We start from the raw sequence: 27,104 nt of genomic DNA, 5'->3' as shown, positions 1-27,104 counted from the left end.
ATCAGCCTGCCGTTCTCACACACCGCACAACGAACAGAAAACTTACCCTTTGGGCAAACACCTCCGTGGCTGTTGGCTCTGGGAGAACCGACATAAGCCAACCCAAGGGTTCCCATATCAAAATCTTGGTAGGTGAAAAGATGTGCAAGGCAGACCTTAGATGCTTCTTCGGCTATATCAAAACTAAATTGCTTTAAGAAAAAAAGTATTCTTAATTAGATTAACAATTACATCATACATGTTTCAACCAGACCCTGGAGAACACTGCCGTGTGACTGACTGCAGCTCTCCATCAGAACACACACCCGCGGCACAATGCTTGCGTACAATTTGCACCCACCGATACAGGAAAGAAGAGGAGTACCATCTAGTTGGGGTGGGGGACAGGACAGGGAAGAACTTGGGAGCTTTTTCGAGCAGCTCAAAACCAAGAGGGCTGGTGTGAAGCCGTGCAGCCCAGCCCTGGAGACATTCCAATTCCGTAAGTCTCAGAGCCTGGATATTTTGTCCACGGGATGTCAGCACCGAATACCAAACAGAACCCCCTGAAGTATTTCAAGGACTCCACTGGTTTTGTACGTGGTTTTGTTTTTTGTTTTTTATTTTATTTATTTTTTTTATTTTCAGTAATCTCTACACCCAACATGGGGCTCGATATCACAACCCTATGATCAAGACTCGTGTGCTCCTCTGACGGAGCCAGCCAGGTGCCCAGGGTTTTTGTTCATTTTAAGTTTGCTCTGGTTTTCCAACCTCCAGAACCGTGAGAAATAAATTTCCGTTGTTTAAGCTGCCAGTGTACAGCGTTTCGTTACCAGCAGTCCTGACGGACCGCTCCCCTGGCCGAGCCTCTTGAGAAGTGACCTGGCCGGGCAGCGGGTCACAGCCCAGAAGACATGGAGAGTAGGTAACATAGGCAGCACCCTGCGCATCTCGACCTGGATGAAGAGCTGGCAATATCCTTTAACTCTAAGCTCTGAAGACTTAATTTCTGCCTTGTGAGACATAAGCCACACTGTACGTGGACTAACCCACAGGAACAACTTGGGTAAGTCGCATTGTTATGAGCTGCAAATCTGCGGTAACATGTTAGAGCAGCCAGAGGAAACCAACACACACACGAACATATCAGAAGATCACTATCACTTCCCGGAAGGCAATTCTATGACAAAGCAATTGCATACACAAACTCAAGACCCTGAAATATGTGGCAAAAAGGATCGATCATACCCATCAAGGCAAGACTCATAAGGCACAGAATGTTTAGGCTATCTTCAGATTTCTAACTAGAATATAGTCATGAAGATTTTTAAATCCTGTAGAAAACTTTCACATCTTCAAGTTATATTAATACTGATTCATCTTCATACCGTTTGACAATTACTGACCTAGCAGATCTACTGATAAGTTTCAAAGAAACCTGAACAGAATGGTGTGCAAAAAATATTTATATTGAGTATACATTTTCTAAAGTCTCGATACTTCAACTGGATTCTTGAAGATATTAAGGTCAAGAAGAACCGCCTTCTAGCATTTTTCATTTTGACAACCTTTTGGCCTGTCTTGCTGTCAGCCCCGCTAAAGAGTCACCGCTGGGTTACTGGGATGCACTGCTCCTGGCTCTCAGTAACCTTTCTCAGCGCGCCCCTTCATTGATGCAGATATGCCCCATGTGCTAGAGAAACCACCAAGCGTGCTAACAGCAGCACCACATCCGGGACTCCACCACCTACCTCTAGCAACATCTTCACATCCCAAGCATCCTTTTCTTCATTTGGGTAACTTTTTGCCATGTTATAGTGCCTTTCACCGGGTTTCACCTCTTGTGGAGACTTGAGAATGCGGATCTATACTTAAAGAGACAATATACTTAGAACACTTCAGAAAAAAGTCAAAAGACTGAAACAATACTGCACTGTTTTAGCTATGCAAAATAAGATCATCCACCATTCTAGAAAAAATGTTTTAAAACTACAATTCCATAAAATTCTTCAGCTCTAATATTCATTAAAAAAAACTGAGTATATAATATGCTTGGTATGATATATGGTAAACATGTATGTCAATGGCTTATTACTTATTATTATATTACTGATCAATTTATAAATGTATTCCTAAACTCTTATTTCTTCTACATTTAGTTTGATAAAATGAGAACCTGGGTTCCTAAGCCTAAAATATTTACTCCAACCACAGTCAATGATTCAGAGACAAAGAACTAGATGTCTGTCACTGCACCCCACAGAAATAAAAGATGATAAAGAACAGGGGCTTTTCCTTGGACATACAGTAAAAATTCATGTTAATCCTGCTTTAATACAAAAAGGAACAAATGGGCTTTCCTCCAAAGGAGATGAAACGTATCACCCAGTGAGTGTGTTTTAAGGAAAAGAACAAAGCCATGCTCTGCTTAACCATTTCTGGCCTCTCTTCTGGATGTGCCTGCCTGGGGGGGTGTAATCTGGTCCGCTCGGCCACCACGTGGCATGCTCACAGGGGAGGGCTTTGCAGCTTTGGTGGTGGGTGGTCAAGACCAATTCTGGGATGAAACAGATGGAACCCCAGCGTGACTGCACATCTAAATCACACCCCCCCCATCCACCTATGATCATTATTACAAAGCTGGCATTTCAAATCTACACTGCACCATTCTTCCAAGTAGCTCCAACTTCTTACAGCAAAACGGAGTTTTATTTATTGGTCTCCTAAAATCTGAACATGATGCTGCTGTTTTAGACAAGTGAGGCAGCTTTCTATGTACCACAATGGAACAACCATCAACATATACACAAAATGAAAAAGCAAGGTGCAAAGAGTAGAGCACACCACCATGTGTCAAATATACACATACACATCCACATGCTACACATGCACCAAATCTCTCCGGGACGGTACTTAGGAGATTGTGACATGGATGTCTCTGGGAAAAGGGACTGGTTTGACAAGAGTAGAGATTGAAGAGACTTACTTTTCACTGGCTTTTGTACCATGTGTATATATTACCTGGTCAAATAATAACTTAAAAGAAAATGCAAAACAGTAAAAGAGAATGGAAAAGGGAAAAATAATTCTCTTAGTTTTATACAAGTACTATAAAAGTTTAACATTTATATAATATGCATGATTTCAAAAATTTTGTTTCTTAACCTCTAACTAAGTTCTATACTACAAAACCTTTAAGAACATGGTTAATTTAGCACAAAGAACCTGGAAAAAACAAGAGATAATAATTTGTATATTAAATATCTGTCCAAAGCAATACCCAACTTCAGAATTTTTTTAATTAGTCTTATAATTTTCAAACAATGTTTACTATGAGATATAATTAAAATGACATCAATACACCATCAATGGATATGTTCTATTCACAGATTAGAAGAAACCAGAAAATTCTGAGGAAAAGAGATCTACTGGTTCTATATGCATAAATTCCTTTCAAATGTTCACACAGTATTTCTTTCTTTTTTTTTTTTTTCCTAAGATTTTATTTATTTATTTGACAGACAGAGATCACAGGTAGGCAGAGAGGCAGGCAGAGAGAGAGGGGGAAGCAGGCTCCCCAAGCAGAGAGCCCGATATGGGGCTCGATCCCAGAACCCTGGGATCATGACCCAAGCCGAAGGCAGAGGCTTTAAACCACTGAGCCACCCAGGTGCCCCCACACAGTATTTCTGAGTAAATTTCTAAGGATTCAACAATATGTGCCAACATTCTAACTGAAGACATAAAGCATAATCAAAAAAGTAAAACAGTGAAGGGGGATAAAAACATAACTTCAGAGAAAGAAGAGATCACAGCAGGGGCACCTGGATGGCTCAGTGGGTTGGGCATCTGCCTTTGGCTCGGACCATGGTCTCAGTGTCCTGGGATCCAGCCCTGCATCAGGCTCTCTGCTCAGCAGGGAGCCTGCTTCCCTCTCTCTCTCTCTCTCTGCCTGCCTCTCTGCCTACTTGTTCTCTCTCTGTGTCAAATAAATAAATAAATAATCTTAAAAAAAAAAAAGAAGAAGAGATCACAGCAGCCTAAAAAGCCTTCCTGCCTCAATGAGCCTAAGAACAAAAAACGTCACAATCTGTAAATAATTCAAAAACACTATACAAATCAGATGAAAATCACTGGCATTTGAAAATTTTTAAGATTAGAGTTGAAGATCAGTTTTTGGGTTCTGAATACAAGTGACACATATTTGCATTGCATCACTCAGCGGAGTTATACAGCCACAGCCACATCCATTGGTAAATACCTGCTCAATCTGTATTCCATAACCTTTAAAACCCGCGTTGTCCCATGAAGTGTTCCGATAGATGTCATCCACTCGGTCAATGAGTTCTATCTGCGTTTAGAACAAAAAATGAGAGAAAGACGTGTATGTTTACCGCTCTGCAACATGAAATAAATTCTGCAGGGATTAAAATGGTCAGTTCAGAGAAAACACCACTGTAAAAAGTTTCCACTGATTCACAAAACTAGCATTAAGATGGTATTCTTCATCACTGATGACACTAAACAAAGAATTATTCCTCGCCTCGAGCTTAGACTATTATTACCAGAATCAAGAAACGGTATAGTTTGTTTCAAGTTTTAGGATATCAATTGCATATGAACCAAAATATCAATAACAGCTTCTAAAAAACTGCCATTCCATTCAACTATAAAAATGAAATTTAAAAGTCAACCGGTGTACCTAAAATTTGCCCTTCTTTTTTTTTTTGGTTTTTGTTTTTGTTTAAATTTGCCCTTCTAAGAAGCAGTCCAACGCCACTCCATCTCTCGGTAAGAGCCTCAGATGCCTTCCTCAGAAAGAGGGGAAGGGCACGGACAGATGCTGCTCAACCTACCCCCAGCCCTCACTGGGCAAAGTCCAGCACCAAGGCCCGGGCAGAGAGAAGGAGAGAGTGAGCTTCCACTGGTCCCCCTTCCTTCCGTCCTCTGCTTTCGGATGGGAGGTAAGGTAGACAGGATACTGACGGAGGAGGAACAAGGGTGACCCCAACTACATAAAAACAAAATGCTCATTACCCATCTTTTCCTCGAACGGACCAGTCCACTGTTCACAAACTCACTGCATGAGGCTTGTTCTAGCAAGCATATGTGAAGCATATCAGTGATCTAAAAACTGTTCTTTACTTATACTAAGTGTAAAACTAAGAAATGCAATTTTTAAGACTAGGCCTCTTGTTATATTCATATTTGTGGGGTAATGAACAAAAAAGTAAATTAAGACCCCTTAATACAAAACCCGCATTAAGAAAGGAACATTTTCAAGAAAGAATCTCTCCTACTTAGGAACAAGAACAGTGATTTCACACACTACTCCTACTACCCTCATAAGAAATTCTTTCACTTGACATTGGAAGGGGAGGGAAAGCAGGGTGAGGGAGAGTATGAATAAAACACAGGGAATGGAAAAAGCAAGACCATGAGAAAGACGTCTTTGGGGGCCTGTGCTCTTGGTTCATGAATAGCTGCATTCTCTTTTATTCCTTCAACAGCAACATTTTGTCAGTGCAAAGATATAATGACGAATGAGATCATACTAACAAAAAATGTCAATGAAATGGGATTCCCTGGTTTTTCAAATTATAATAGCAAAGGCACAAACACCCAGAGTCAGTACTTCTGTAGCCCTTCCTTTGAATCTTTGCCCTACAGTTAGTTATGACCATAAGAGTCCCATCTACTCACGAAGTTATATTCCAACAATTAGCTATTTTATACAATAAACACCAAACTGACCATCTTCTCTGAAATATACTTATAAGCAGAGAACACACACAAGTCCAGACTAATACTTTTTTTCGCTCTGGAGCATACATCCATCCATGTGTCATGGCCATTACTACAGCAGTGATGTTTTCGAAGAGTTCACTTCAATAAAAAATGTTAAACCTTAATACGCATGAAAATTCTAATGTGCAGAAAACACTAGTTCAAAGGTAAAGTGGATTTTCAAAAATTGGAAACTAGACTCTCTACTGAGTAGTGTAAGACCTCAGAGAGCTCCCTGTTATCTTAGAAAATAACAGAGCAACTGAAACAGATCTCATTTCATTACATTTCACAACACAGAAGTCTTCTCTTAAATGGAATATGCCTACCTACCTCGATTTTGTGTCCAGTGACCTGATCCAATATCTGATACTTACTAAGTAATTCGTGGTTGTACTCTCTTCCCCTCTGCCCATGTATCTGTAAAAGCGATGATCTGCTACCACCAACAATTTACACGTGTTCTTCATGGGATTGGGCTCGGCTCTTCTCTTCACTCGATGAACAAGCTCTAATATGAATTTGTATGCACTATTAAATCAAAATTCACCAAAACAAGGAGTTTTTTTTATAGTAACACTTTAAATCTAGCACATTTTTGAAACAAACATTATTTGAGCTTAGTATCCTTAAAGATTATCTTCAACCAAAAAACCATATGGAAGAAGACAGAAAAGTAAAAAGTAATAGGAGGTTTTAAAATCATAGAATTCAAAACCAAGGAAAAGGGCCTCCTTAATTTTTAAAATAAGGAAACTTAAAAAGTACTTAAAGTAAAACAATCATCTAATTTATTGTTGGACTATGAAACAGTCCTTTTCTTCTAGAAGTTTATAATTTATGCAAAGGGGTAAAACTATCAAGATAATCAGACATTAAAATTAGTTTATGGTAACAGGTCCTTTTTCTTATCAAATATTCAACTGAGAATTTATTTATATACAAAAATGTCAGTCATATTTTCTAAGTCTTCAAAAATCAGGAGAGTAGAGTACTTCTCCCAGATGGTTAGTTTTTTAATGGCCCTGGGATACTGGACTGGCAGAGTTGGTAGAGTAGGTGACTCTTGATCTCAGGGTTGTGAGTTCAAGCTTGACACTGGGAGTGGAGATTACTTTAAAAATAAATCCTGGGAGTGTCTGGGTGGCTCAGTCAGTTAATCGTCTGACTTCCGCTCAGGTCATGATCTCAGAGTCCTGTGATGGAGCCCCGCATTACGGAAAGTCTGCTTGTCCCTCTCCCTCCCTTTCCCCCTCCCCCAACACATGCGTGCACACATGTGCACACGCTTTCGCTCTCTCTCTCAAATACATACATAAAATCTTAAAAATAAAAAAAATCTTAAAAACATATATTTATACAAATATATAGAGCGATCTGTCCCAAGACTGAAAACCTCTTTCTAAATAGTACAGACCTCTCCTTGAACCAACTAATTTCTTAAAAACTTAACCTAAAGACTGTCTTCCAACAGTATTATTTTGTCATTTCTAAATACCCAAGAAAAATATTTTTCCCTCCTCTCCTTACCCACTTAAGCACTATATATTATCAATCCTTATTTAATATCTATTTACCAAAAAAGAAAATTTCCCTCAGATTATTCAATTTCCTTTTTCTGTAGACTTTTTCCAATCTTTACTGTTACCATTATTTTCTAGTATCTTTCAGTTCTTACATTATAGGCAAAATAATTAAAGAAATTTCTGAATAATACTCTATTTTCAAGTCAAATACTGTAATTATGCATCAATTAACAACCACCCCTACTGAAGACAGCCATAATGTTTGTTTCTTATTTGATATATATTTTTAAGTCTTACCATCAGGTGGCTCTCTGTCTACCAGCCCTTTTGGAAGCAACTCTTCATTATCCGCTTTTATATAACCACATACTTTTGGAGACTGTAGACGTGAAACATTCTTAATATCTTCAGATTTATAAACTAAAATTCTTTTGTCTTTAGTATCATTAATTAGTCTCCAGAGTGGCTAAAACAGAAAACGTACATAATTGAGATGCAAAATATAAGAATTCCTAAATACTCAATTCTTACAACATCCTTTGCTTTTAAATAACACTCATTTCCAAGTTAAGTAAACTAACTTGTCATTTTATCAAAAATAAATCATTTCAGGAGCCCCTGGGTGGCTCAGCCAGTTAAGCATCTGCTTCAGGTCAGGTCATGATCCCAGCATCCAGGGATCCCGCTTCCTCTGACCCCCACACTTCTCTTACACTCTGTCTCAAATAAAATCTTAAAAATAAATAAATCATTTCAATTTCTCTTAGTTTCTATGCTGATAAATAAATACATGGGTTACTCACCCTTTGATTATATCTGTATACAAAAAAAGCATTATTTTGTACAAATTAGGAAATCTTTTAAAAGATCCAGAAAAAGAAATACATAACCTTTTCCATTCACTCAAAAACATTTATGTAACACCTGCTGCACACCAACCGCACTCCAGGTGACGACCTATAGCAACAAACGGGAGATGAGCCTTCTGTCCCTGTACACTTCTCATTCTGGTTTCCTTAGTATCTTCTTGCCATACAGGTTTTATAAACAGGAGAGAAGACTGAAAACTTGCAGCAATGTGCCTAAAACGTACCTCTTTCAGGGAAAGCACTTAAAAAAATCTTCACTTCCCCTGTTGCAAGGTCATAGTAAATCAGAACTAACATATTTGAAAGGATAACCAAGTCTAGAACCAAGTTCCTATGAGGATGATGGTCTCATCCAACCAGGCAGCTTGTGAGGAAAGTACAAAAAAGACATCATAGGTACACACACATACAAACACCCCTGTATTTTATATATACATGGATATATGCAATCTCCCTTCATATCCATCATGGAGATGAAAATCTAAACCACAAGGATGTGACTTCACATCCACCAGGATGGCTGGAGTCAAAGACAAGTAATGGCAGGTTTTGGTGAGGATGTAGAGAAGTCAGAAGCCTCACACACTAGGGAATGTAAAATGGTGAGAATGTGCAGCGCAGCCACCATGGAAAACAGTCTGGCAGTTCCTCAAAAAGGTTTAAAAAAAAAAAAAAAGGTTAAAAATAGAGTTGCCATATGACCCAGGAATTCCACTCCTGGTATAACCCCAAGAGAACTGAAAACGCATGCTCACACAGAAACCTGCTCGAGAACATTCACAGCAGCATTCTTCTTAACAGTCAAAAAGGGAAACAGCGCAAACGTCCAACTGATGAGTAAGCACAACGTGGCGTCCCCACAAAGCAAACCAGTGTTCGGCAGGAAAAAGAAATGAGGCACTGGCACAGGCTACAACGTGGATGGACCTTAGAAGCACTCGAAGAAGCCAGTGATAAAAAAGACCGCATAGTGCGATTCCATTTCTGTGAATGACCAAGCGAATCTGAAGAGACCATGATCAGTGGTCCTAGGGCTGGAGATGTGGGCGCAAAGAGTGGTGGGCTGCTAAAGGGTCCAGTACTGCTTCTGCGGGTGAGGACAGTGTTCTAAAATGGATGGTGGTGATGACTTCCGTAACTCTAGGATATACTAAAAGTCAATGAATTTCATACTTTCAGTGAGTGAACTGTATAGTATGTGAATTTTATCTCAATAAAGCTGTTAAAGGGGCACCTGGGTGGCTCAGTGGGTTAAGCCGCTGCCTTCGGCTCAGGTCATGATCTCAGGGTCCTGGGATCGAGTCCCGCATCGGGCTCTCTGCTCAGCAGGGGGCCTGCTTCCCTCTCTCTCTCTCTCTGCCTGCCTCTCTGTCTACTGTGATCTCTCCCTGTCAAATAAATAAATAAAATCTTTAAAAAAAAAAAAAAAAGAAAGAAAGAAAGAAAGAAATGCGGACTCTTAAAAATAAATAAATAAAAAAAAATAAAGCTATTAAATATAGTTGACTCTTCCACAATGCCCAGGGTTAGGGGAACTGACACGCCCCCCCCCCCATGCAGCTGAAAATCCATCATATGTAACTCTGATGTCTCCAAAACAATACTAACATCCTACTGTTAACCATAGCCTTACCAACAACACAGTCAATTTACATATTTTATACATTAGATGTATTATACAATATATTCTTACAATAATACCTAACTTAATTTTTTCATTATTTCTAGGCTACATGGTTCATCTGCAAGTTTTTTCAAATTGTTGCAAATCTCCACAAATCTTTCAATACATTTACTGAAAAAAATCTGTATATAAAGTGGACCCCTATAGTTCAAATCCATGTTGTTCAAAGGTCAAAGGTATGTGTGTGGATCTTCTTTCATAATCCACATGAGGTAGATTTAAGAAACAATGAGCGGCAGAGCTAGCAGAAACCTCAGAAAGTTACCTAACCAACACCTTGGCTGTAGGGACCTTCGTCTGGCCTACAAATAGTAAAAGACAAAAATGGTTTTTTTGGACGAACATTTCTAAATTCATATTAAGTTTCCTGATATAGTCAGTATGACACAGAAAAAAACTTCAGGATTTGGGGTCAGGGATACCCAGGTTTAAACCTCAACCATACCCCTACTGTGTATCTTCAACAAGTAACTTACCTGAAGATAACTTTTCTCACTGGGTAAAGTACTTATACACCTATCTTGAAGATAACGTAAAATAATGAATGCAGTTACTTACTAAGATTTCAAGATAAGAGTAGCTACCATTACTGCTAATAAAAGCAAATCCTATTTTCACCACTATTAACAATTTGCCAGAAAAAGTCATCTGATGAATAACTAAGTAAGAGGCAAGAACCTCTTGGACCCTAAACTGCGGGGGAAATAACTATGAAGGAGATTTTGAGGATGACTAGATGTTCTGACCATGCATTTTTAGATTATGTTTGTTTACTTAGGTATGTTATTGTTTTTGTGGCCATGTAGAAGAATATCCTTACCGTTAGGAGATGCACACTAAAGCATTCAGGGGTGAAGTGTCCTGATGTCTATAACTTATTTTCAAAGGATTGGTGGTGGGGGTGGACAATAAAGCAAACATGGTATTACATTATTAGTTAATGAAGGGTTATAGGGTATTCTATAATTCTTCTGTAAATTTGAACATTTTCAAAGCAAGTTGAAATAGAGAAAATAATCTTATGATTAAAGTTTAACCTAGGCTTATTTATATAAATAGCAAACTTTGGTGATAAAATCAGTAAAGGCTTAAAATTTTTAATAGTGAAATATTAAAAACAAGATATATACATTTTCCTGTTGACTCTGATGTCTAAGATTTTATCATTTTTGTATCAAGCTAAGTGCAGGTAAGAATTATATAATAAAGGATATGAAAACTGCCATTGTAGTAAACCACTTTTTCTATTTTTTATTGAAGTCCTTCAATAAACCTGCTGAGTTTACTTTTAAGTAAACATCACACAATAAAATATTAATTATATCCATTTTTTTTTATTTAGTGAGACAAGGAGATATGGATGGAAACAGAATTGCTAATTCTCCCCAAGAAATTATTTGGAAAAGTGAGGAATCTGAGTAAATTTAACTTGGATCCTACATGTACACATTTTGAATTAAAAAGGAATAGATTCTTCTAAGGAAATAAGCAGACACAGGCACAGTGGCAGAAACAATGCTGAGCATTCCCTACACTGTTTTCTTTCTGAGCACAAGACAAGAGGATATTTCCCAGGCTGCTTTGTAGGCATGTCAGAGACAAGAGTTCCAGTCCCACCTGGGTGGAAGTGATGTAGCCAATTCCAGGTCTGGCCCTTAAAAGCCCCTGCAGGATTCTCTAGCTTCACTTCCAATCTGTGGCAACCTTGAAGGATGTGTCCAGACATCAGAGCTACAAGCTGGAGAAGGATGACCCGACCCACATCCACCTCGGTGAGGGGACGGAACAAAGCTCTGCAGCTGCCTAGCTGCGAGAGCGGCTAATATGGAACCCTGGCTCAGCCGACACGGTGTCCTCCCCAAACCCACAGGATTTCCGATCACCAAGACTGTCCTACCTAAATACATGCACCGAAAGGCGTGCCCAAGCTGTTTGCTATAGCACTTTAACATACTATTTATTTGACAGAGAGAACACGTACGCATGCATGCGCACAAGCAGGGAGAGTGGCAGGGGGAGAGGGAGAAGCAGGCTCTGGAGCCTGACACTGGGCCCAATCCCAGGACTCCGGGATCATGACCTGAACCAAAGGCGGGCACTTAGCCGATGAGTCACCCAGGAGCCCCTGTAGCATTTTTTATTTCAAAAAATTAGAAACAAACAAACAAAAAAATGAACATCAATGGGAGACTGGTTGAATAAACAGTACCATGTTTCAAGGAACCAACAGGCAGCATTTATTAAAAACTTTAGTGGCGCCTGGGTGACTCATCTGCCTTTGGCTCAGGTCATGATCTCAAGGTCCTGGCTCACCTAGGGCTCCTTGCTCAGCGGGGAGCCTGCTTCTCCCTCTCCCTCTGCTTGCTGTTCTGCCAGCTTGTCTGCTGTCACATAAATAAATAAAATATTTTTAACGACCCTAATTTGGATCTTCATTTATTAATACGAAAAAATGTTCACAATTATACTTAAATTTTTAAAAAACGCATGATAGTATATGTTAACTAAACTGAATTTTTAAAAAAAATTTAGAAAAAATGTGACAACAGGGGTGTCTGGGTGGCTCAGTTGCGTAAGCAGCTGCCTTCTGCTGAGGTCATGACCGTGTACTCCTGGGATCAAGTCCTGTGTCGGGCTCCCTGTTCGGAGAGGATCGTCCTTCACCCTCTCTCCCTGCCCCACCCCCTTGCTGGTGCTCACTCTCTCTCTCTCTCCTCCCCCCTCAAATAAATAATCTTTTTAAAAAACTGCATGACAACAAACTGTACATACTGTATGGTCCTAATGTTATAGGAAAAAGTACAAACACCTAAGTGTGCATACATGTACAGAAAAAAGTTTAGAAGGATACTCATCAAAATGTTAACAGTAGTTCCATCTCTCAGTAAGATTTCAGATATATTTTCTGAAAATTTCTGGGAGCACTTTTTAAAATACAGGTACATTTTAAAAATGGACTAACTAAAAGAATAAGTAAATTTAAGAATTTACTTACAAATTAAATGCTCATTTAATTTGTGCTAATTTTCTGACTCTTTCTGGTAAGCTAGGCTCCCCATAACACTGACATTAGATGGTCTACATACTAGCAGACCAAAATAGATCGCAAGGCCAGAGACAGACTTCTCTTTCACAAGGATGGACAAATGACTAGCAGCCATGCAAACTGGATGTTATTAAAATTTATAGTATTGGGACACTGGGTGGCTCCATTGTTAAGCATCTGCCTTTGGCTCAGGTCATGATCTCACGGTTCTGGAATCAAGCCCCATATGGGGCTCCCTGCTCGGCAGGGAGCCTGCTTCTCCCTCACCCTCTGCCCCTCCCCCTGCTTGTGCTCTGTCAAAAAATAAAATCTTAAAAAAAAAAATTTACAGCATTTATAGCACCAGCATGTGGTCCTAACCCAATCAGCACTCAGATACACATTAAACTTTCTTTTTTTTTTTTTTTATAAAGATTTTATTTATTTGACAGAGAGAGATCACAAGTAGGCAGAGAGGCAGGCAGAAAGAGAGAGGAAGAAGCAGGCTCCCTGCTGAGCAGAGAGCCTGATGCGGGACTCGATCCCAGGACCCTGAGATCATGACCTGAGCCGAAGGCAGTGGCTTAACCCACTGAGCCACCCACGCGCCCCCACATTAAACTTTCAATCTGACCAACCGTAATTACTGTTTCCCCACAGCTGCTGGTTCAGAGTCACGACCACCCAGAGTATTCGCATCTTCCTAGAAACAGAAGCTTCAATCCATAAATCTGTGGCAACGTTTTGTTTTCTGGCTTAGTGTAGGACACAGGGTTATACAGCCTGTACAAAATAGCTAATTTGGTTTCTACTGCTAGTACTTCAGTGCAAGAGCAGCCCAGAGCCTTAAAAGAGTTTCCTCTTTTAACTTCTCAGAATACGAACTATCACCTTTTATTGATCTTGCATTTCCTGAGCATCTAAGAGGGAACAGGAGAAATAAGACTTGACTTTGGCTTTAAGAACATTTATACTTACAGTAGAATTATTAAAGAAAGAATTAAAAAATGAATCAGGAGAGAAAGAAAGTTTTTCCTCCCATTATCCATTCCACGTGTGACCTTCTTTCAGTTATGGCATTTAGAAATACAGGGTGCATTTTATGACGGCTTCTCAGATGTGTAGAAAATATTACCTTCTTTTTTATAAAAAATCATCTAGTACTCGCTTCGACAGCATATATACTAAAATTGGAGTGATACAGAGAAGATTACCATGGCTCCTGCACAAGGATGACATGCAAATTTGTAAAGCGTTCCATATTTTTAAAAGCTTTTGCACAGCAAAGGAAACAGTTAACAAAACCAAAAGACAAATGACAGAATGGGAGAAGATATTAGCAAAGAACATATCGGATAAAGGGCTACTGTCCAAAATCTATAGGGAGCTTAGCAAACTCAACACCCAAAGAACAAATAATCCAATCAAGAAATGGGCAGAGATCATGACCAGACATTTCTGCAAAGAAGACATCCAGATGGCCAACAGACACATAAAAATGTGCTCAAGATCACTTGGCATCAGGGAAATACAAATTAAACCACAATGCGATATCACCTTACAACAGTCAGGATGGCTAAAACTAACAAGTCAGGAAATGACAGATGCTGGCGAGGATGCAGAGAAAGGGGAACCCTCCTACACTGTTGGTGGGAACGCAAGCTGGTGCAGCCACTCTGGAAAACAGCATGGAGGTTCCTCAAAAAGTTGAAAACAGAGCTACCCTATGACCCAACAATTGCACTACTGGGTATTTACCCTAAAGATACAAACGTAGTGATCCGAAGGGGCACGTGCACTCAAATGTTTATAGCAACAATGTCCACAATAGCCAAACTATGGAAAGAACCTAGATATCCATCAACAGATGAATGGATAAAGAAGATGTGGTCTATGTATACAATGGAATACTGTGCAGCCATCAAAAGAAATGAAATCTTGCCATTTGCGATGACGTGGATGGAACTAGAGGGTATTATGCTGAGCAAAATAAGTCAGTCGGAGAAAGACAACTATCATATGATCTCCCTGATATGAGGAAGTGGAGATACAACGTAGGGGGTTTGGGGGGTAGGAGAAGAATGAATGAAACAAGATGGAATCGGAAGGGTGACAAACCGTAAGAGAATTTTAATCTCACAAAACAAACTGAGGGTTGCTGGGGAGTGGGGGGGTGGCGGTAAGGAGAGGGCAGTGGGGTTATGGACACTGGGGAGGGTATGTGCTATGGTGAGTGCTGTGAAGTGTGTAAAACTGGCGATTCACCGACCTGTACCCCTGGGGCTAATAATACATTATATGTTTATAAAAAATTTTTTTAGTTATTTTAAAAAATCATCTAATTCACTGGTAAAAAACTTCAAACACAAGGAAAAAAGAAGTAAGTATAATTAAAGACCTTTGTCTTCTTAAAACAACTGGGAAATGGCTTTTTTAACAGCTCCCTCTTCCCCCAACAAAATGTACATATAGATTTACCTCTATATTATATTCCGCCCCATCTGTGTTGATTCTTATTGTAATATCATCATCTCCTATGTGGGCTAGAACTCTAGAGTCAGGCTCACCTTAAGAGAAAAAGAAAAATCCATCATTAAGAAATACTTACATCAAAAAATAAACTATGCACTAGTGTCAATAAAAATCAACAGAGTCCTTCATCAGAGTGGAATGCGCCTAGGTACTGTAGAAATCTGCCACAAAGAAACAGAGGCCCCAGTAAGCAGCAAGATAGTCACATCTCCAACGAGTAGCCTCAACTCATCTGAAACCTTTCTCTTTCCCTCAATCTTCTTGTAAAAATTTCCCAGTGTGTTATAAAACAAAACCAAAAACAAACGTGTAGATGTTCTTCCGAAATAACATCACTTATTACTGGTTAAGAAAGAACTAAGAGAAGGGTGCCTGGGTGGCTCAGTTGATTAAGCATCCAATTCTTGATTTTAGCTTGGTCATGATCTAAGGGTTGTGAGATCAAGCCCCCACAGGGTCTGCGCTTGGTGTGGAGTCTACTTAGGATTCTCTCTCTCCCTCTGCCTCTGCCCCCTCCACCCCCTCCTCAAAAAAAAAAAAAAAAGAGAGAGAGAGAACACGAATAAACTAAGAGGAGGGCAGAAAGCATAATCTGGAACACACAAGGCTTGCTCTATTTGCAGATTTTTTTTTAAGATTTTATTTATTTATTTGACAGAGAGAGACACAGAGAGAGCCGGAACACAAGCAGGGAGCGTGGGAGAGAGAGAAGCAGGCTTCCTGCCAAGCATGGAGCCCAATGTGGGCCTCAATCCCAGGACCCTGTGATCATGACCTGAGTGGAGGCAGATGCTTAACAACTGAGCCACCCAGGCGCCCTATTTGCAGATTTTAATGCCATTTCTTTTTCTGCAAAGGAAGTTCCACAAGTAAGCCCACAATTGCTCATTTGATACATCATCTTAGATAAGTACTTAACAGAATCATAAAGTCAATTATTTTACCTCCTAGCTTCCCTGTTTAAAATCTCATAAAGAAAGCCTACGATCCTTCCCTGGAGACAAGAGGTTAAATTCTTATCAAATGGGAGGAAATACTGCACCTGGGTGGCTCAGGTCATGATTTTATGGTCCTGGGTTCAAGCCCTGTACCAGGCCCTCTGCTCAGCAGGGAGCCTGCTCCCTCCCTCCCCCACCCACCCACCTGCCTCTTTGCCGACTTGTGATCTCTCTCACAAATAAATAAACAAAATCTTAAAAAAAAAAAAAAAGGAGGAAATTCACTGTAATCATTAAAATAGACAATCAGTATCCATGCTAAGATAATCCTCATTTCCTCCTGTTTGACCGTTCCTCCGTTCAAACTTACAGAGCTTAGATACAACGAAAAGCAGTCCTTTGACACCCCTTCTTCCTCCCACCAAAAAAGAATATGAATCCAACTAGATCTGGACACCTAATACCCCCAGACACAAGGGCAAACAAACAAGCTTCATACTAACCAACTACGTGTCCCCTGAAGAAGTCCTGCCATTTCACGGTGTACTCACTTTCGTCTTTACCATCTACCACCACGACTTTGAAATTTTGGGAAAAGTGTTCAGTACTTGATGTCAGGTATAATTTAAAATGCCTAAAGAAAAACATGCATCCACTTTTTACTGTAAGCGCATAAAATTTTCACATAAAATTTTACTGCACATAAAATTTTCACATAAAATTTTATTCTAAGCACATAAAATTAAGCTTACTTAAAAATAACTTGAGAGCTGACATTAATAAAAGACTATGCAAGTTATCACTGTTTTACTAGGTATTTAGCATTATGTCACCTACAAAGACGAATAGACAAAAATTTTTTTGACAAATTTCTTTAGGCTGTTAAGAATTCAGCAAAACAAAAGACTAGAATTAGGAGGAAAAATATTCAAACAGCTTATGGGTTCATATTTCCTGGAGACTGAAGAATAAGGAAACACACATGGACAGTTTAAGTCCAAATCCTGCTTGTCTAAAAAATTTACCAATGCCTGGTATTAGGTATGACTTACTGAACACCTACTCAGTGCTACATGCTCTGCTTATGCTGTCTCCACTTCACACAGTAAATATCGCCAGTTAAAGGTCAATCAACACACTCAAGGTTACACAGCTAGTAAAGGATGAACCTGGAAACCAAAATGCTGTATTTCAAAAGCCTACACAGTGCTGCTCTAGCAATCAAGCCGGTTTTATTGCTCTGCAAAATTAATCACTGCTACTTTCTATATTTAAAAGCACTCATGCTTTTTTTTCTCCTTCTAAAGAGAACGTCTCTTTAAAAAAATTAATCTGCAATTCCTACGAGGAAAATAAATGTAAGATATCCAACATAGACATTAAAATACATACTTAGTTATTTAGTCAGCTTAATATTCTTTTGTTTTCTACCAGTTTCAGTTCTGACATAAATCTGGGTGTGGTGAGCAAGAATTTTTCAATTATTATTTACCCTTTCAATGTGCCCATGAATACCAAAGATAAAGGTATGTTTTTCATCTCAACCACAGGAACAAATTTTGTCAACTGTGGGGCTGAAACTATGAAATGTTACTTCCCGTGGGTTTGCCTAAGTCTACACTGCCAGAAAGAATCTAGACTGGGGCTGTCTCCATAGCAACAAGTATTTTTAACTTTTTGAGCAAAACAAGGTAATTTTAGTTCGCTGGTGGTTTTTTAATGGTCAGAGGGAAAGAGACAATAGAACATTATTTCAAAAATCCTTAGACCATCTTCTCCTGTTCTCCTAAAACATATCTTCCCACACATTCACAGCTACGATTTTTTCCGTTACACTGATGACTTTGTTTTAAAAAAAAAAAAAAAAAAAAAAAAAAAAAAAAAAGGCAAGCCTATTCTAAATGCATTATTCAGTTTCAGAAACCAGAAAATCTGATCTTTTACAATTACCATCTAGTAATGAGCATCTTCACATTGGTAAGTTCGGCCCTATATAAACTGATCATTTCAAATGTGTAACAGTGTAACAGAAAGGGCTTTGGAGTCTGACAAACCTAGCTCAAATCCTGTCTCCACCACTTAGTGCTTGATCTTGGCCTTTACCTCTGAACCTAAGTATTTTCATCTACAAATGAAAATAATACCATAATACCACCTACTAACTGAATAGTTTTGGAGGGTTAAATGAAATAAACTATTTTAAAGTACCTGGTCCAAAGTTTTCCTGCACGGTTAGATACATCTCCATTTAAACACTTCAGAGGAGGTGCCTGGGTGGCTCAGTGGTTAAGCACCTAGTTTTGGCTCAGGTCATGATCCCAGACTCCTGGGATCGTGCCCCACATCAGGCTCCTGCCTTGGCAGAAAGCCTACCTCTCCCTCTCCCGCTCCCCCTGCTTGTGTTCCCACTCTTGCTATGCCTCTCTCTGTCAAATAAATAAATAAACCTTAAAAAAAAAAAAAAAAAAAACTTGATGGAAACTCTGTAAGATAAATTACAAACCTCCCTGCCTCCTTACACAGAGAGATAATACACAGATATTGTTGAACATTCTCTTAAACAATCAATGTCATCTGGTGCGCCTGGGTGGCTCAGGCATTAAGCGTCTACCTTCAGCTCAGATCATGATCCCAGGGTCCTGGGATCAAGCCCTGAATTGGGCTCCCACTTCTCCCACTCCCCCCTGCTTGTGTTCCCTGCAAATAAATAAAATTGAAAAAAGAAAAAAATCAGTGACATCTATGAGACCCAGAAGAGAGGAATGTGTGAGGTTATGGGAGTATTTCCCCCATAGAAAAAACTTTACAAGACATCTCCAACCTAAACTGAAAAAAGAAACTTAGAAAGCTAACTTCTGAGTTCTTATTTTGCAGTTTTCCCCTTATCCTTTGCTCCTATTTACCGTTTACTACTATACCTGCTCCTTCACCAAAATCCCTATCAGCACAGCTAAAATAGCACAGGCTTGAATTCAAATCCTTTATCTTCCACTTACTAGTTGAGTGACCTTGAGCAAGTTACCCAACTTCTCTGAGTCTCAATTTTTTCCCCCCAAAAGCAGAGGAACGAAAACTTTGTGGAGCACAATGAGAATTAGAGATAGCACACACAAAGTGAATTACACAAAGTAACGGACAAACTAGGACTATGATTAATATCATCACTGCTCAAATTTACTATAGGTCTGGAACAAACAACACAACAATTTATGAACTCTGATAGAAATTATTCAGAAATAATCTAAGGATAATGGCAATAACTTTAAAAAAGCCAAAAAAGATATTATAAAATGTATTTGCATGAGATATCAGTTATACATATGATAAATATACTAAGCATTACAGAATAAACCAATCAGAAGAATGATAAAAGGATACAAAAAGGTAGACACAGAAAAATAAATGACTTATAAACACATGAAAAGATGCTCAATTTCACACAAAATGAAAATCAAGACAACTATGAGACTCTATCCCTTTTCACAGGGACAAAAATTAAGGGCTGATAAAAACGAGTATTGCCAAGGATTATATATCCTTACCGATAACCTGTAAGGTATATCCTTACCTATAACCTGTAAGGTTATCCTTACAGGATAAGGATATATGTAAGGATAAGGATATATCCTCTAAGGATAACCTTACAGGTTATCGGTAAGCTCATACACTGCTGCTAGAACAACAAACTGGGCTAATGTCTTTAGGAAGAAATATGGTAACAACAGTAAACATTTACAGTATGTATACCCTTGACTCATTCTCCTTTCAGGAATGTATCCTATAAAAATACCTAAATAAGGTATAGTCACAACGATAGTTATCAGAGCGCTGTTTGCTACAGAAAACAAAAATCACTTCAGTTAAACAATATGTATCTATGGGTTATTAGCGAACAAACCATTACAGTTCTATGAAATAGAAATATTTATGCAGCTGTTAAAAAGGAGATAAATCTACTTACCTGTATTACCTACATGTACACAGATCTATATGCAAAAAATATGCACTAAAATCTTTTAGAAATTTGGGAAACTTATGCATTTGCAAAGTTTGAGGAGCACCTGAAAATTTCTTATACCCTCCGCAGTTCGCTTTTTAAACCAAGTGAATGTATTACTTTCTTTTTTTAAAATATTTGCTGTGGGGAGCCTGGGCGGCTCAGTCAGTTAAGCAACTGCTTTCAGCTCAGGTCATGATCCCAGAGTCCTGGGACTGAGCCCCACATCAGGCTCCCTGCTCAGCAAAGAGTCTGCTTCTCCCCTACCCCTCCCCCTGCTCATTCTCTCTCTCTCACTCTCTCTCAAATAAATAAACAAAATCTTAAAGAAAAAAAAAAAGATTTAAAAAAGTAAAAACAGGCCTTCATCATTTGTTGGGGAAGTAGCCTCGCCTTCAAATACAGAGTGATTCAGCCCATTTACATTCTCTCAGGGTGTGTTTTGATATTAGTAAAGCTCCCTAAAAAGACTTTAGAACGAGACCTGCAATTATCTAATAGATTTACATCTGCAAAACTAAGAGAAAGCAAAATTACTACCCAGAGAGACCATATTGATTTATGGCACTATATTAATTTATTACCACAAGGCTATGGGGTCCTGAACAAATCTTTGATTTCTAAACCTCAGTGTCTTCATACATAAAATAAAGATATTAGTTAGTACACAGCTGATGGTTCTAAAGTAGAAAAAAAATATTTTAGGGTATTAAAAGCCATTCAATTAATTAAAATCCTTTTTTAGAATCCCATAAACATCATTACCATCATTAATACCTTTGGAACACCCATTTGTTTGTTTTTAATAATCATCACTATGAATTTTGGAATAAGCAATAAGCAATATAAGAATTATTACTGACTGTAATTATATTACAAATTTTTAAAATGTAACTTCCTAAGACCCCAGTAAACACCCTTATTCTTCTACTTTTGCCAAACTAAGCCCCCATTGCCCGCAAAGTTTTCTATAAATAATCCAAATTACCTTTTCAAGGCTGAAAAAGTCAGTAGTGTTTCTAAATGTGTTGAGGCCTGTAGATCCCTTTTTCTTACTGAATGCTGTTGGATATTGGATAAAGAGAGGATATCGTAGTCTGAGAGTAAAGAATCAAGCTTTTCTGAAACAAAGGTAAAAAGGTTATTAACACCTACACTTACTAATTAATTGTAGTATCACTACAATGATAAAGTCTGACAAGAAACTCTTTCTGACAATGCATTTTGAAGTGCTAAGCACAACCTATGAAGCATTCTTGCCAAAATAAATAAAAAGCAAAAAAAACCCACAAATTAAGCTGAATTTAATCAAGACCTAACTTCCAGTTTTTAAGACACAAAGGGATTAGATTGCCAAATTAACTAACAACCTTAGAAAACAATCAGTTCCATCCAGAATGTCAGAATCCCTACAAAATTTTAAACAACCCAGTTTCTTCAGGAAATAAATGGTCTGGGAAAGAAGGGACAAGCAAAGACATAATACAATGGTCCTCCCTTATCTGCGGTTTCCAGTTGAGAGGGTTCAGTTCCCGAAAGTCAACTGTGGTCTATCAGAAGTGAGTCTGTCAGTGTGGGTGGCTCTCAGTATGTGAGCCTAACACGAGGTCAAAATGCCTGTATCACTCACCTCACTTCATCTCAACATTTATGCAGTTTATCATCTCACATCATCACAAGACGAGTAAGTATAGTAAGACCTTAGGAGGGGCGCCTGCCTGGCTGGCTCAGATAATACATCATGCAACTCTTGATCTTGGAGTTGTGATTTCAAGCCCCACGCTGGGCAGAGAGCTCATTTAAAAAAAAAAAAAAAAAAAAGGACTCTGGGAGAGACCGCATTCATGTAACTTTTATTATGGTCTATTGTTATAACTGTTCTATTTTATTATTACTGTTATTAATCTCTTCCTATGCCTAATTTATAAATGAAACTTTACCACAGGTTTGTATGTAAAGGAAAAACATTCTATCCTAGGGTTCAGTACTATCCACAGTTTCAGGCATCCACTGGGGGTCTTGGGACGTATCCCCCACAGGTAAGTAGGGACTACTATAGACAAGAACACAATGTGTGAACCTAGATCCTAGATCAAACAAATCAATGAGGAAAGATACTTGTGACAATTAGGGAATCATGAGTTCATATCCATACTAGATGTAATAATTTTGATATCTCTGAGTATCACATTACATCATATTACACAATCAGCTAAATTCTAAATTAAAGGCATTTCTGGCTTGCCTGCTTAGAATTTCTAAGAAGAAGGTGACCAACTTGACCTGATCACTGCTAACTTGGGGCTGTATCAATACCTTATCAATTAATGTGTAGTATGAAACAGCAACAAATGTATTAATGACCTCAGTAAACCAAAGGTAAAATCTTTACAGAAAAATTACATTTTCCAAATTAAAGAGCAAAAAAGTGGTAATATCCTAATCATTGCTGCCTTCAACAGACACAGCAAAACAAACAATCCACTGGACATCAGAAAGTAGAAGTGATATGACCAAACTAATCCCTGAATAAAAACCAACATTAATTATTTTACCCGACTGACTTGGAACCCAACGAAAGCAAAGATGTGCTGCCCCAAAGATAAAACAAAATGTTTTTATTTGGTACAGAGCAAAAGTAAACACCATAAAGTATATGCTACAATGTCAGTCACTTTTCATCAGCAACTCTGCTACCTCTTCCAAAACCAGGAGGGTTTTTGGAAGACAATTTTGGTGACTGGAGTCTCTGTACAAACTGTCTAAAAATATGTGAGCTGATGCTTTCAGTTTCTCTCAACAAATATCACTACAGAGGGAATGGTATTCAAAATCATTCCACCGGACTTAGAATGGCCTTAAAAATATACCACCAGGAGCTTAAAATACAAGTATATTGTTACTGAGGTTAAATATGCCCATAAAACCACTTTTAAAAGAACTGACCCAATACTCTTCTCTTCCCTCTTCTCCTAAATATGATCCTCAATTGGTTCATTCACCCAATCATTAATTCACTGTTACATGCCAGACTCTGGTCTCAGTGCGGATACAGCATTAAATACAGCAAAGTCCTTGCTTCCTGCAGCACTCGGGTCAGTAGCACAGACAGGCGATACACAATACAGGTCAGTGCCATGGACATTAAAGCAGAATAGCAAAGACAGGGACTAGGCAGGGCCAGTTTATAAAGAGTGGTCAAAAGAAAGATGCTTCGCTGTTACACAATATTTGGGCAAACCTGAGGAAAACAATAGGTAAGCAAGCAGTTATACGATAAAAGTAAATTCCATCAAAGTCCATCCAAGTCGGGGCACCAGAGTGGCTCAGTCGGATAAGCGACTGACTCTTGATTTTGGCTCAGGTCATGATCTCAGGCTCATGAGATCGAACTGTGTGGAGCTTTTTTTTTCAGTGGTGAGTCTATTTCTCTCCCTTTCCCTCTCCCCCAGTGTGCTCGAGCTCGCTCTAAAATAAATGCATTAAATCTTAAAAAAAAAAAAAAAAAAAAAAAGCCATCCAAGTCTCTAACTCAAGATAATATTAAATAAAATGACAGCAAGTTCACACTTCTTTGCTACCGCTAGTTTTTCATCAATAAGATTTCCTTTAAAATACAATCCTGGGGACCTGGGTGGCTCAGTGAGTTAAAACCTCTGCTTTTGGCTCAGGTCATGATCTCAGGGTCCTGGGAGTCCGCTTCCTCCTCTTCTCTGCCTGCCTCTCTGCCCACTTGTGATCTCTGTCTGTCAAATAAATAAATAAAATCTTAAAAAAAAAAAATCCATAGAAAGGCTGTTTCAAAAGGCATCAATCACTTTTATGCCAATAGATAGGCCTTGGTGATTTGGCCTTGTTAATTACAATACTTAGCAGCACCAATGAAAAACCTTCAAGAAACTTACCATTTATTCAACTTTTTTTTTTTTTTTAATGTAGGCTCCATGCCCAATGTGGGGCTAAACTCATGGACCCAAGATCAAGATTCACATGCTCTACCGACTGAGCCAGCCAGGTGCCCCTATTCAATAATTTTTGAGTGTGTGTTTTGTCAGGTAAGCTACACCAACATACCTGGTATAGTATCCCCTTTTTACAGAAGAAGAAACAAGTTCAAGGAGAAATATATCACAAAGCTAATTTAGCACAGAACCAAGATTTGAACTTGGGCTTCTCTGGCTGAAAACCCCAAGCTTCACTGACATCATACTTCCGAAATTCCTTAAAAATATCCTAGCTCTGGAGTGCCTGGAAGGCTCAGTCGGTACATTATGTGACTCTTGATCTCAGGGTCATGAGTTCAAGTCCCGCATTCGGCGTGGAGCCTTCTTTAAACAATTTTTTTTAAAGTTAAATAAATATATATATTCTAGGAGCAGCTGGGTGGTCGAGTCAGTAAAGTGTCTACCTTTGGCTCAGGTCATGATCCCAAGGTCCTGGGATCAAGCCCCAAATCAGGCTCCTCACTCAGAGGGGAGCCTGCTTCTCCCTCCCCCTGCCGTTCCCCCTGCTTGCACTCTTGCGCTCTCGCACTTTCTCTGTCAAATAAATAAATAAAATCTTAAAAAAAAAAAAAAAAAACCCTAGCTCTTCCTGGACCTTTTCTACTTCTTGACCTCCTACTTTTTGATGTGCTAACCAAACATGATCTCCTCTCCCTCTGAATTCTGTAGCCCTTTGTTAATACCTTTTTTCTGGCTTTCTGTTTTATTTGTCTTATTTCACAGACTGTAAAACAGCCAAAAGGGAGCTGGGTTGCATTATTCACAGTACCCTTATCTCACAAAACCTAGCACAGCACCTTGCAAAAAACAGCACTGCCGTGTGTACAAGCCGCACAAATCCTCAAGGCTGAGATGCTGATACAACCCTTTACAGCTCTTCAACTTCCCTGATACAGGTTGGTACATGAATTCAGTTTCATTCAAGATCATAATCACTCCTACTGCCTGAGAAACTTAACCTCGATACTGTAGTGTCATTGTCAATAACACAGGCCAGTTGTTCTTGAAGTGTGGTCCCCACACAGCAACATCACCTGGGAACTTGTTAGAAAAGCCAGTTTTGGGGCACCTGGGTGGCTCAGTGGGTTAAGCCTCTGCCTTCAGTTCAGGTCATGATCTCAGGATCCTGGGATCAAGCCCCGAATCGGGCTCTCTGTTCAGCAGGGAACCTGCTTCTCCCTCTCTCTCTCTCTGCCTGCTTCTCTGCCTACTTGTGATCTCTCTGTCAAATAAATAAATGAAATATTTAAAAAAATAATTTTTAAAAATGATTTTTTTTTTAAAAAGGCCAGTTTTCAGGTCTCCTCAGTCCTACTCAGTCAGAAATCCTTGGGTTAAGACCCAGCGATCTGTGTTTAAAATGCCTTCCAGGTGATGCTGATGCACTCAGGTTTGAGAACCACTGAACTAGGCTCAAGGAAGCAGCTCAGAGTGAAGATAAAAGCTTTGGGCACAAAGATGGTCCTTACTCAGCCTTGCATTATTTTCAAGAACAAAAATCAGAAAGAAGGTAAATTAATAATGGAGAAACAGATAAATTATATGCCACTTCCAAATGACAAAAAAAAAACTACAGTCATTAAAAATGCTGGTAACAACAGGCTTTTAAGAACATGGGAAAATACTTACACTATCATATTAAACAAACAAGCGTAGATTAAAAAAACTATTTGTATTGCATGATCTTTATCTTTTTTATTTATTTTAAGATTTTTTTTTAAATTTATTTGACAGAGAGAGATCACAAGTAGGCAGAGAGGCAAGCAGAGAGAGAGGAGGAAGCAGGCTCCCCGCCGAGCAGAGAGCCCGATGCGGGACTCGATCCCAGGACCCTGAGATCATGACCTGAGCTGAAGGCAGAAGCTTAACCCACTGAGCCACCGAGGTGCCCCATGTATTGCATGGTCTTAACTATGTAAAAAAATAGGTCTAGAAAAAAGAAAGAGCACGATAGTAACATCACTGGTTATCTTTAAGTGTATTTTCCGTAATAAGCACTTTGAAAATGTGGCTTGCTAAAGCATTTCAAAATACCTAACTAATGTGTTTCAACTGTAATTTGTCCTCTTATAATAACTAGATATCGCACACTGGATGCCCTGGAGCCATCGCAGACAACACGGTACAGGCGCTCCCTCCTGCAACAAGCGGAGAGTCCACGCTCACTACTGCCCTTCACGAGCAAGGACCCTCTCAGCCACCTCACTGTACTTCACCTCCAAATTCCAACCACTGGTAATCTCAACTTTCTACAGCTGTTTCAACAGAATGTGAAACACTTCCCAGATACTTTTATCTGTATCCAAATCTCTCAATAAACTTAAGTATAAGCCATTATCTCTCTTAGCACTCCACAATGGCTGCCCAGCACTCTCTAGAATGAAAACACCTTCTGTGCTTTCTCCAAGTTGTCCCAGGAGTCCTGTAAACAACTGAGCTTTTCTCATTTTAGCTGGCTACAAACACAAAATTAGAAAACAACAGACACAATTCAAAAGGTCAGACTAGACTAGAGTACTCCTTTATTTAGGTATTCCCTGCCCAACCCTCCCCACTTTTCTCTGCCACATGCCATGGTTTCCCTCCCTTGGCCTCCTCTAGTCTTAGAGACCTGCCCTCCCTTACTGCTCTTGTAAATTTGCCACCCCACCGTTCCCTTTTTGCATACACATCCTGCACCTGTTTCCCCCCTTCTAGCACACTCTACCTAGTCATTTCTTCAACATGGACTGGAAGTGTTCCACCTTCGAGCCACCAAGG

General features: G+C 39.1%; 1 protein-coding gene and 1 non-coding gene across 4 annotated transcripts in view; one reads left to right on the top strand and one right to left on the bottom strand.

The window, feature by feature from the left end:
* The window catches only part of ADAM17 (ADAM metallopeptidase domain 17), a 53,070-nt gene that overhangs the window by 19,551 nt on the left and 6,415 nt on the right, over window positions 1–27,104 (bottom strand). Inside the window, exons 2-9 of one of the 3 annotated variants that reach the window (XM_045084897.1) lie at window positions 21,329–21,461; window positions 16,847–16,977; window positions 15,352–15,440; window positions 7,593–7,761; window positions 6,147–6,280; window positions 4,244–4,333; window positions 1,734–1,847; window positions 47–191 (exon numbers count right to left, since the gene is read on the bottom strand). In XM_045084897.1, coding sequence (XP_044940832.1) covers window positions 47–191; window positions 1,734–1,847; window positions 4,244–4,333; window positions 6,147–6,280; window positions 7,593–7,761; window positions 15,352–15,440; window positions 16,847–16,977; window positions 21,329–21,461 — 1,005 coding nt within the window. Of the gene's footprint in view, window positions 1–46; window positions 192–1,733; window positions 1,853–4,243; window positions 4,334–6,146; window positions 6,301–7,592; window positions 7,762–15,351; window positions 15,441–16,846; window positions 16,978–21,328; window positions 21,462–27,104 lie in introns of those variants that run through there. The other 2 variants (XM_045084898.1, XM_045084899.1) reach the window with 2 other exon arrangements.
* On the top strand, window positions 14,034–14,140 carry LOC123393326. The gene has a single exon (XR_006608093.1). It is a non-coding gene; the product is annotated as a U6 spliceosomal RNA (small nuclear RNA).

This window comes from Mustela putorius, unplaced genomic scaffold (genome assembly GCF_011764305.1).
Source record: "Mustela putorius furo isolate JIRA1106 unplaced genomic scaffold, ASM1176430v1.1 tig00000813_pilon_pilon_pilon, whole genome shotgun sequence".
Taxonomy (NCBI): domain Eukaryota; kingdom Metazoa; phylum Chordata; class Mammalia; order Carnivora; family Mustelidae; genus Mustela; species Mustela putorius.
This window is presented reverse-complemented; position numbering and strand designations above follow the sequence as displayed.